Source organism: Bufo bufo, chromosome 4 (genome assembly GCF_905171765.1).
Source record: "Bufo bufo chromosome 4, aBufBuf1.1, whole genome shotgun sequence".
Classification (NCBI taxonomy): Eukaryota; Metazoa; Chordata; class Amphibia; order Anura; family Bufonidae; genus Bufo; species Bufo bufo.
In genome coordinates, this window is record NC_053392.1 from 581,855,695 (window position 1) to 581,867,206 (window position 11,512).

Sequence of the window (11,512 nt, forward strand, 5' to 3'; positions counted from 1 at the left end):
GGAGCAGGTCCGAGAGGTGGGAGCCGCAGTCTTTGAATCATACTTTTTTACTAATGGAGGTATCCGTGTTGAAATTGCCTCAATGTTTCACTGTGTACCTGAACCTCAGGGTACGGGGGTCCATAGAAAGGGGTCACCAGCAGATGGATGTGTGACCATGGATGGGCTGATACCACCAGACTGAAGATGTTCTTTACAATAGGTTCTCCACTCTGTACCATAGAAGGAGGGGGTCCTTTCTCCGAAGTCCATAGGACATAAGGAGGGGGGGTTGTCCTGGGGCGATAGCCTCTAAGCAATTCCTATTTTACTTATGTTTTTTTGCAGACCATGCTGTGGTATGGCACATGCTTGAAGATGCAGGTCACCTGTAACAGACTATCATGGAGTGGCATGCAGCAGGCCAGGACTGAACCATAGCTATAGGTGGCCATGCATATCGGATGAACGTCAGTCAAAAGCACCAATCCCACTGGAACTGGCAGTCCATCTAATGTGTAAGGGCTGAGGGGGGGTTCCGACAGAGAAGCATTAGGCTAGGTTCACACTTGCATTTGTCGGATCTGGCAGAGAGAACAACCTGCTGGAGTTCACCGGATCTGGCCTAGCCAGATACTGCCAGACCCACTGACCATAACGGGATCCACATGGTTTTTAGCATGACTGCCGCATTTCAGCCAGACAAAAACCGCTGCATGCACCGTTTAGTTTTTTTGCTCGGCCGAAACCCAGCACTCACGCCAGAGACTGTCCAGATCCCATTAGAGCAAGTGGGGTCCAGCACTAGCACTAAACAGTAGTATCCGGTGAACTCCATCAGGCCGTTTCTCTGCCGGATCCAATAAATGAAGTGTGAAACTAGCCTTAGGCAGGTTGAATTACGCCATGGCCGATCCTTTGGTCCTCAACCAGAACTGGCTGATGGTGGCTTATTCCTCTATCCCTACTGAGAGCCAAGCAAGCAGGTTAAGGGAGAAATCGTGGCCTGCCAAAAGCCCTCTCAAGGTTTAGGCTACATTAGCACGAACGTATTTTTGTTTCAGTGTCCTTTCTGTTTTGTTTTTTTTGGTGGATAGGATGCAGACCAATTCATTTCAATGGATCCGCAAGAAAGGCGGACAGCACACCGTGTACTGGCGGCATAAGTAAGTCCATTCCGTAGCCCTGCAAAAAAGATGGAACATGTTCTATTCTTGTCCGTTTTGTAATGGATCCACAAAAATAAAAAGGATCCGTAATTTGTGGACTGCAAAACACATACGGTCGTGTGAATGTAGCCTTAAACTTTCAAGCTAAGCCCAAGATAGAGAAGTGCCCGATCTGGTGGTGGTGGTCTGTCCACCGGATTCAGTCCGTTCAACTCGATGGGAGTTAGAGATAACTGAGCACTGTGCTCGGCTTCTTTTTTGGCATTCCCATAGACATTTTCGGAGTGGCAGCATACATGCTGAACCGCTGCTCCATTAAAACAGAGGGTCCAGGAGTCTTATTTTTGAGACTGGCGGTCAGACCCCCACTGATCAGGCATTAATCAGGATCCACAGGGTAGGTGATAAGTTTGAATCTATGGACAACCATTTTAAAGTGGAATTCCAGCATAGAGTTCCTTTTAAAGCAAGCCCCCTACTAGTGTGTGGTACGGATTGAAAGAATCACCCAGCTGCCCGCCTCCGTTCGGCGACCTGCGCACATGACCCCCGTGGGAAGTAAAGGAGCCAGAAGATCACCAAATGGACTGCCAGTGAGCAGGCGAGCGGGATTCTCTTTCCTTAGGTGCCACATGCTAGGGCGCTAAGTTTAAAAGGAACACCCCTTTAAGATCTGTGTCCACCAGCCTAGACCTTACAGACCGATTGATAGATGGGCTACACGACAAGACCTGTTCACAATGCAGCAGAGAACTGACATGGCGATCCAGCACGGCAAATGTAAAGTGCTCAAAAACGGAACTACACCCCAAATACAAATGCCCAAGCGTTTCGGGCCGAGTGTCGATACTGCTGCCGGCAACGTCTGGACTTTGTTAAATAGCATCAGTATAAAGTAAAACGAGGACTAAAAGCAAAATAAAGTCCACACAACATTACAGTCTAAAGCGATCTGCGTAGCGGTAAAAGAAAACCTGTAACATTGAAAACGTGGTGGAACATCTACTGAATCAAACACTAGGCAATTTCATCTGAACAGAAACCATCCCGGATCCAGTCCAGTTGTGATGATCGATATTACCAAACTGCAAGTTTGGGGAAAAAAGGGAGTCGGGAACTGGTTTCCCTTTTGAATCTTCCCCCAGGTTACAGCCAATAGTCCTCAAACCCTGCTCAGACAACGGAGTCCATGTCTATCTTCAGTTCATCGAGAGGCTTCTCAGAAGCATTAGTTCTCTTGGTTGTATGCTCAGGAGATTCACTGATCATTCCTAAGGTGGCCGCTCCACAGCTGCTCTTCCTGGCCGAGATGCTCTTCTCCGAGTTCCCGCAGCACTGCTTGGGGGCGCACTGCGTTCTGCAGGAGAGTTCACACAGCGATATTCTAGATTCAGATTCGACAGCGGAGAATTCCGGTTGAATAGTGGTGGCGTGGATTCCTTCATTGTGGAAGAAGTCTTTGATGCGCTTGGCTACCTCCATGTAGGCGGTGGGGTCCTGGCACTTGATGTGAGCTGTGGCAATGATGCGGCTCTCGGCTAGCTGCCAGACGTGCAGCTCGTGGACAGCCTGGACGCCTTCGAGGCTTCGGAGCTTTTGCTTCAAGGAGGAGATGTCGATTTGTTTGGGGACGGTCTGCAGCAGGATGAGAGCAGACTCTTTAAGGAGGGGGTAGGTCGTATACAGCAATATGAAGACCATGATCACACACAGAGAGGGATCTAGGTATAACACCCAGCAAGGTCCAGCCTCCATCAGCGGGACTTCTGCGCTGTCATTCAGGGCAAGCGAGGTATGATTGAGTTCTGGATGATCGGAGCAGTGGTCGTGAACGCAGGGGTTGATGCAGTTTTCACCAGTTGGACAAGGGTTAAAAACAAAATAGAAGAGCAAAGCGTTCACCACCACGATGACCGAGCCCAACGCATCGCCCAGGACATGGAGGAACACGCCGCGCATGTTGAGCTCAGAGCCATCCTCGTTGACTTCAGACACGTGGTTCTGCACAACGCTGCCGTTCAATCGGTGCTCGGACACGTTGTCTGTCGAAGGATCTGTCAAGAGAAGAGAGAGATCAGTTATAGGCCGGGCGGTCAAGATCCATCAGAAATAACTATAAAAATGAGAAGTCACAAGCCTAGGGAGGACCTGTCACACATCCGTCCCTCCTGGAGGAAAGCCTGCCAGAGTTCTCCAGATCTGGCATTGCCCGCCAGGAGCATTTACTATAACGAGGTCTGGCAGAGATCCGGCCGCTACCTGGCAAATATGCCGGGAATCGGACAAAAACAGCTGCACGCAACGTTTTTTCCCCCCCAGCCAATTTCCCAGATTCGATGCCGGAACAGCCTGACGGAAAGCGCGCAGCACATCTGAAACTAGCCCTAGAAGTCTATATAGTCCCGTTCCTCCTAAATTTATGAATAAATTGATAATTGGGCGTTACTAGTAGGGGGTGAGTTCATCCTGTAGCAGGGATTAGCAACCTGCGGCACTCCAGCTGCTGGTCTAACGCCCAAGGAAGTGAATGAAGCATTCTGGGAGTTGTAGTTTCTGGAGTTGGAGTGACGGAGGTTGCCGATTCCTGTCCCATAGTCTTAGGTCGTGCTGCTCAAGCCTGCAAAGGTGTATAGAAGCAATCCACAAACTGGAACAATTTTAAAAGAAGCATAAAAAAAAAAATATAAGAAAGAAAAATAAATAAATTTAAAAAAGTTATACATTTTGGCAGAGGCTGGTTTTTCACAGAAATGTGTGACTTTTTTCAATTTTACAACTTTTTAAATAAGGCTGGGCCCATATCTGTATAAAACACCAGTTGTCTTCATAAATCCCCATTGGGGATGCTGTGTTCTAGTGTACAGGCAGCGGGCGCTCTAAATACTGAAGACCAGGGTTATTTTGCATATGATAGAAAGAGGAAATGTTTTGGATGTAATCCCAGCTAGACAAATCCCAAAAGCCATCACGCCACTCCACTTAGAAACTTCCTGCTGGCACTGGTGATGCCTACTATGAAATGCGCCTCATACCGGCTCCCTAAGTCAACAGCGTCTGGTTACATTCACACTTAAAGGGGTTGTCCAACGAAATATATTCTACACATTTCAAACCAGCGCCTGGATCTGAATACCGCATTTTTCGCCCCATAAGACGCACTCTCTCCCCCCCCTTCCCCAAGTGAAGCGGCGGTGTCCGGAGCAGGAGAGGTAAGTGGATTTTTTATTTTGTGATCCGAGGCCGGCGGCGGCTGCTGCAATGAGGCCGGGGGTCTCATCTAAGGTCTCAATGGGGGTCATGCACATTGGGGTCTGATCTGAGGCCTGATTAAGGGTTCTATTAACATTGGGGATCTGATGTCTGATTAAAGAGGACCTTTCACCGATTCTTACCCTATGAACTAAGTATACATACATGTGGAGCGGCGCCCGGGGATCTCACTGCACTTACTATTATCCCCGGGCGCCGCTCCGTTCTCCTGCTATGCCCTCCGGTATCTCCGTTCCCTAAGTTATGGTAGGCGGAGTCTGCCCTAGCGCTGGCCAATCGCATTGCAGAGCTCACATCCTGGGAGAAAATAACCTCCCAGGCTGTGAGCTCTGCGCTGCGATTGGCCAGCGCTAGGGCAGACTCCGCCTACCATAACTTAGGGACTGGTATCTCCGCCTACTATAACTTAGTGAGCGGAGATACCGGAGGGCATAGCAGCAGAACGGAGCGGCGCCCGGGGATAATAGTAAGTGCAGTGAGATCCCCGGGCGCCGCTCTACATATCTGTATAGTTAGTTCATAGGGTAAGAATCGGTGAAAGGTCCTCTTTAACTTTGGTGGTCTGATCTGAGATCTAATGAATCTCCCCGAGATGGACGCACATGCTCAGTGCCATCCTTCAACTGCCACCCGCTGCAGCAGAAAGGCCACGCCCCTGAGAAAGGCCACACCCCCTAAGCTGACAATTTGAAATAAATCTAGCAGAGCAATGAATGTGGAGATCTCTGGATCCATGTGAGGTACAGGGCAGGTTCTAGCTTTGTTAGAAAGGGGTGGTCATGTCCTATATGATGTCAGATTTTAATTTTTAACGTTAGTCATGGGAGAACCCCTTTAAAAGGCATTTCCATGCTCCACATTTACAGCATATAAAACCTCTAGGATTTGCCCCAATGTGGAAAATGAAGGTCCTCCAACCGTCAGGAGTCATGCCCAGACAGAATGGACAGGTGGGTGGGACAGGGGTCCGAGGACCTTAATTCTCAGCATAGGAGCAGGTCCGAGAGGTGGGAGCCGCCATCTTTGAATCATATACTTTTATACTAATGGAGGTATCGGTGTTAAAACCGCCTCAGTGTTTCACTGTGTACCTGAACCTCAGGGTACGGGGGTCCACAGAAAGGGGTCACCAGCAGATGGATGTGTGACCATGGATGGACTGATGCCTCCAGACTGAAGATGTTCTTTACAATGGGTTCTCCACTCTGTACCATAGAAGGAGGGGGTCCTTTCTCCGACGTCCATAGGACATAAGGAGGGGGGTTGTCCTGGGGCGATAGCCTCTAAGCAATTCCTTTTTTTCTATTTTTTTTTTTTTTTTTTTCAGAACAGTATCTGCCCCGTACCCCCTCGGCTCAGAGCTGGGCGCTGCCCACCATCTGCATTCCTCATGTAACTTGCTGCACGGATCACTACAAAATGCCAGAGGAATCACAAACCAGAAAACAGTTTCACGAGACGGAGCGTGACCAATTAATTAAATGGATGATCCTTGGCAGTGCAGCCGTCTGTGCCCAGAGAACGCTGCCATTAAAAAGAAAAAGCATTCTCAAAACCGCGGCCACCATCCTGGCATCGAGAGGACTTACCCCGACCGTGGCGAGACAGAACTAGCCGATAGACAGAGCACTGGTGAAAATATAGAGCATTTCACTTTGTATAGGATGGGGGACTGCACCCACCAGAAGACGGCTGCCCCCATGTACCACCGGGGCGACCTGCACCCACCAGAAGACGGCTGCCCCCATGTACCACCGGGGCGACCTGCACCCACCAGAAGACGGCTGCCCCCATGTACCACAGGGGCGACCTGCACCCACCAGAAGACGGCTGCCCCCATGTACCACAGGGGCGACCTGCACCCACCAGAAGACGGCTGCCCCCATGTACCACAGGGGCGACCTGCACCCACCAGAAGACTGCTGCCCTCATGTACCACCGGGGCGACCTGCACCCACCAGAAGACGGCTGCCCCCATGTACCACCGGGGCGACCTGCACCCACCAGAAGACGGCTGCCCCCATGTACCACAGGGGCGACCTGCACCCACCAGAAGACGGCTGCCCCCATGTACCACAGGGGCGACCTGCACCCACCAGAAGACGGCTGCCCCCATGTACCACAGGGGCGACCTGCACCCACCAGAAGACGGCTGCCCCCATGTACCACAGGGGCGACCTGCACCCACCAGAAGACGGCTGCCCCCATGTACCACAGGGGCGACCTGCACCCACCAGAAGACGGCTGCCCCCATGTACCACAGGGGCGACCTGCACCTACTAGAAGACCGCTGCCCCCATGTACCACCGGGGCAACCTGCACCCACCAGAAGACCGCTGCCCTCATGCATGTATTAGACTACCCAGCACCCATGTATGCGATATAGGAGAGGGGTGGGCAGTGGCCGTCAGTAGCCACCCCTGACATTATATAAGCCAACTGATATAATATCTTCACACATTATGACATCACAGATCAGCCATGTGTAACGCTGTGATGTCATCAGGTAATATAAAGATGACACGTGTATCCTGTGATATCTACTACAGGACCTACCACTGTGTGTAACGTTCTGTATACACCGGCGTTATTACATGACGGTATATTACAGGCAGTATATAACCCACATCCCATTACACATCACATGTATGACGTCACAATAGCACTATAAGGACGTCATATAGCATAGGGCAGGGCGATAATATCTAGAATACTATATCTCACCTACAGAATATTACATCGGCTTCGTGACATCACCAGTATGGTAAGCCCTGTGACGTCATAGTCCATATATGACATCACCTACAGAGGCACATGACATACAAGGCTCTACAGGCCACATGACTTCATATCACTAATATTAGGCCGGTTATGACCAGCAATGTGACGTCACGTATCCCTCCTACTATATAAGGCTCTACGGGTGACGTCATGGGCTCTCCTCACCGTGTAGTTTCCCGGGCCCCGCTTCCAGGCCGGGCCCGTTGGAGCCAGTGCAGTTCTCCACCAGGTTGTTGGTCTCCTCCCGGTCCAGGGCGGCCCCGTCTCCCGCCGCCCTCTCCCGGCTCCGGTGACTCTTCTTGGCTCCGTGAGAGTGTCCGTGACCGGAGCCTCCGCCGTGCGAGTGTCCGTGGCCGGCCCCGGCGCTATCCCGGAACATGCACAGCCCGATCAGGTTGATGAGGAGGCCGCCGAAGCCGACCCCGATCACCACCAGCGGCTGCTCGATGGCCCGCGGCTCGGTGAAGCGCTCCACGGCCTCCAGGATGATGGTGAAGCATAGGGCGGTGAGGAAGATGGCGTTCACCAGAGCCCCCATCACCCCGGCCCGGATCCAGCCGAACGTGTTCTTGTCGGTCGAGCGCGTCTTCTGCGCGAATCGCACGGCGATCAGGCCGACCAGCAGAGCGATGACATCGGACAGCATGTGGAAGGAGTCGGAGAGCATGGCGAGCGAGCCGGTGATCCTGCTCACCACCACCTCCGCCACGAAGAAGATGAAGGTGAGGCTCAGCATACATAGCAGCCGCACTCGGTTAGATTCCCACATCTTGAATGAGATAACCGGGCAGAGGAGTCGGTCCAAAGGTCAGCGAGGGGACGGGACCCGGCGGCTGAAGGAGGCCGCGACCGATCACAGCCGGGGGCGAGAACAACGACCGGAGCCAAGCAGCGGCGAAGGCTTCTCCCTCACTGGGCATCTCTGACGTCCGGAGCAGGGAAATAATACAAACTTTTGCACCCGAAACCGTCTTTTCCACACGGAGCAGAGATGACGAGGCCCCGCCCCGCTCCACGCCTGCCGGGGATTGGCTGAGCCGGGACGCGCTGTGGTACATAGCGACAGCCGCCATTACACAGGCTGAGGGGGGGGGGGGAGGTTACTATAGGAACCAGCGATGAGTGCACAGCCTGCCGCCCCCCCACTGCACTGGACATCTCTGCCATCCGCCATGCCCTCCCCCCTTCCCATTCTCATCTGTATGGTGAGCGTGCCCCGAACAGCCAATCAGATATCAGCTCTCGTTTGTGTGAGGCAGGATGGTAATTTAAAAAAAGAAGTGATCTGATTGGTTGACCTCGGCCGTGTTAGCCCCCCCCCCCCCCCATCAAAAATTTTGAACAAAACCTATGCAGTTGATTAGATCTTTAGATCAATTGTTGTTTGCGTTACATCTCATACAGAAGTAGAGATATTAACAGTTATTGGGGGGGGGGGGCTAACCCGTCATCAGCCCCCCCTTATCAAAAAATTATCCAAACAATTAGCTATTTTGGAAGATATTTGTTAGATCCGGTATGATCAACTAGTTGTTTTGTTAGATCTCACATAATTACAGACTTATTAAGTGATTAATGAGGGGGAGGCTAGCTAATAGGCCTTCGTTAGATCCGGTAAGATCAAGTGGTTTCAACGTTAGATCTCATATAATTACAGAGATATTATGGATATTTGGTATTAGCCCCCTATTCAATACTACCTAATATCTGTGTTTTCATGTGAAATATCTCTAATTATATGAGATCGAACGTCGAAACCACTTGATCTTACCGGATCTAACGAAGGCCTATTAGTCTGAATCAAATTTTACCAGAAAATTCCATGTGGGAGGGGGGGGGGGGGGGGGGGCTAGCACCCCTATTTAAAGAGGTTCTGTACTTTCATTCAACTGATGATCCTCTGGATAGATCATCAGCTTCTGATCGGCGGGGGTCCGACACCCGGGACCCCCCGCCGATCAGCTGTTTGAGAAGGCAGCGACGCTCCAGCAGCACTGCGGCTTTCTCACTGTTTACCGCCGACCCAGTGACGTCACGACTAGTATCAACTAGCGTGGGTGCGGCTAAGCTCCATTCAAGTGAACAGAGCTTAGCCCCGCCCACGCTAGTTGATACTAGTCGTGACGTCAGTGGGCTGGCTGTAAACAGTGAGAAAGCCGCGGTGCTGCTGGAGCGCCGCTGCCTTGTCAAACAGCTGATCGGCGGGGGGTCCCGGGTGTCTGACCCCCGCCGATCAGAAGCTGATGATCTATCCAGAGAATCATCAGTTAAATGAAAGTGCAGAACCCCTTTAATACTACCTAATATCTGTGTTTTAATGTGAAATATCTCTGTAATTATATGAGCTCTAACGTCGAAACCACTTGATCTTACCGGATCTAACGAAGGCCTATTAGTCTGAACCAAATTTTACCAGGAAATTCCATGTGGGGGGGCTAGCCTCCCCTCATTAATCACTTAATAAGTCTGTAATTATGTGAGATCTAACAAAACAACTAGTTGATCATACCGGATCTAACAAATATCTTCCAAAATAGCTAATTGTTTGGTCAATTTTTTGATAAGGGGGGCTGATGACGGGTTAGCCCCCCCCCCTGCAAATAACTGTTAATATCTCTACTTCTGTGTGAGATCTAACGCAAACAACAATTGATCTAACAAAGATCTAATCAACTGCATAGGTTTTGTTCAAAAAATTTGATATGGGGGGGCTAAGACGGCCGAGGTGATTGGTTGCTGATATATAACTTTATCAGCCCGAATCAACTAATTAGATTTCAGCTCTCATTTATGTGAGGCAGGTTGGGAAATGAAAAAGCCAGTCTGATTGGTTGCAACAGTCAGAGGGTTTTAGGCATTGAAAACTATGAGCTGTTAACAACCAATCAAATGTCAGGTTCTCAATTTCGTGAGGCAGGTTGGAAAAGAAAGAGGTGATCTGATTGGTTGCTCGTTGATAACCATTAGCCAATCATATTTCAGCTCTCGTTTATGTAACGGCAGGTTGCAAAATGAAGGAGGTGATCCGATTGGTTGCTATGGGTCACCGGCGTATATGAGGGCTTTAGGCATTGATAACCATAGCAGCCAGTCAGATTTCAGCTCTCAATTTTGTGAGGCAGGTTGAAAAATGAAAGCGGTAAACTGATTGGTTCCTATAGGTCACTGATGTACTTGAGCCCTTTAGGCATTAATAACTATGAGACGTTAACAGACAATCAGATTTTAGCTCTCATTTATGTGACGCGGGGTAGAAAATGAAAGATGTGATCTGATTGGTTGCTATGGGTCACCGTTGTACATGAGGGCTTTAGGCATTAGTAAACATGGCCTCTTTCACTGGCATCTCTCATTCCGTATTTTAAGGTGCAGCTACTTACACGGGCATGTTTTTGATGTACACCTTGCAAATATGCGATTATTTCGGTGCACATATTTGCACTTTAAAAGGAACCTAAAAAATATGATATCGCTTATTTCCATTTCTATTAACAGTCGAGTCCCTTTATCCTGACCACTTTCTACTTCCGACGTCGGCAGTGTGTAGCTCATGAAGGAAGTCCTGTGTGGTGAGCTGGCTCGGTGGGTATATAAGGTGTGCGATAGGCTCTGCACACATATCCTACTGTCATGGGTAAAAGGGGCGATTTATCAGAGTTGTAAAAAGGGATGATTATTGGTTTTCTGGCCCCGGGTGGCGGTATTTCTGACTCTGCAGAACAGAACAGTGTGAACTGTTCTCCGCTGCTGTGGTGAAAGTGTATGGTGAGTGGAGAAATGGCACCGTTGTGAATAAGACACGTTGAAACTGCGGAGACCCCGTGCCACTGATGTAAGAGGTGAACGTTGGCTACAAAAGTGCGCAAGGGTGGACCGACACGCTACAGTGGAGCAGCTCACTGACAAAACGAACCAGGGGGGCACCAGACGTGTGTCTAAGACAACATTTCAGAGAACCCAACTGTGTATGGGGCTCCAGAGCAGACGGACGGTCACTGCTCCTCTGATAATGAAGCTGCATCAACAGAAAAGGCTTCAATTTTCACAGCAGTATCGGAATAAGGGTACTTTCACACTTGCGGCAAAGGATTCCGGCAGGCAGTCTGGACGCAAACCGATGCTTTTGTCAGACGGATCCGGATGCAGATCCGTCTGACAAATGCATTGCAATCCCGGATCCGTCTTTCCAATTGTCATCCGGAAAAACGGATCTGGTATTTATTTTTTTTCTCATTTTTAACCCCTTAAGGACACAGCCTTTTTACACCTTAGGACCAGGCCATTTTTTGCAAATCTGACCAGAGTCCCTTTAA

General features: G+C 50.1%; 1 protein-coding gene across 1 annotated transcript; it reads right to left on the bottom strand.

The window, feature by feature from the left end:
* Window positions 1-1,227: 1,227 nt before the first annotated feature.
* SLC30A1 (solute carrier family 30 member 1) lies at window positions 1,228-8,451 on the bottom strand. Its single transcript, XM_040430386.1, has 2 exons — window positions 7,365-8,451; window positions 1,228-3,202 (listed from the first exon to the last, which is right to left on the bottom strand). The coding sequence occupies exons 1-2, from the start codon at window positions 7,966-7,968 to the stop codon at window positions 2,322-2,324; spliced, it is 1,485 nt and encodes a 494-aa protein (XP_040286320.1). The 5' UTR covers window positions 7,969-8,451; the 3' UTR covers window positions 1,228-2,321.
* Window positions 8,452-11,512: the final 3,061 nt, after the last annotated feature.

Coding starts and splice junctions, on each gene's coding strand:
- SLC30A1 (XM_040430386.1), bottom strand. CDS start 7,968: ATGTGGGAATCTAACCGAGTGCGGCTGCTATGTATGCTGAGCCTCACC. Junction 3,203..7,364: donor GGGGCCCGGGAAACTACACG/GTGAGGAGAGCC, acceptor TTCTCTTGACAG/ATCCTTCGACAGACAACGTG.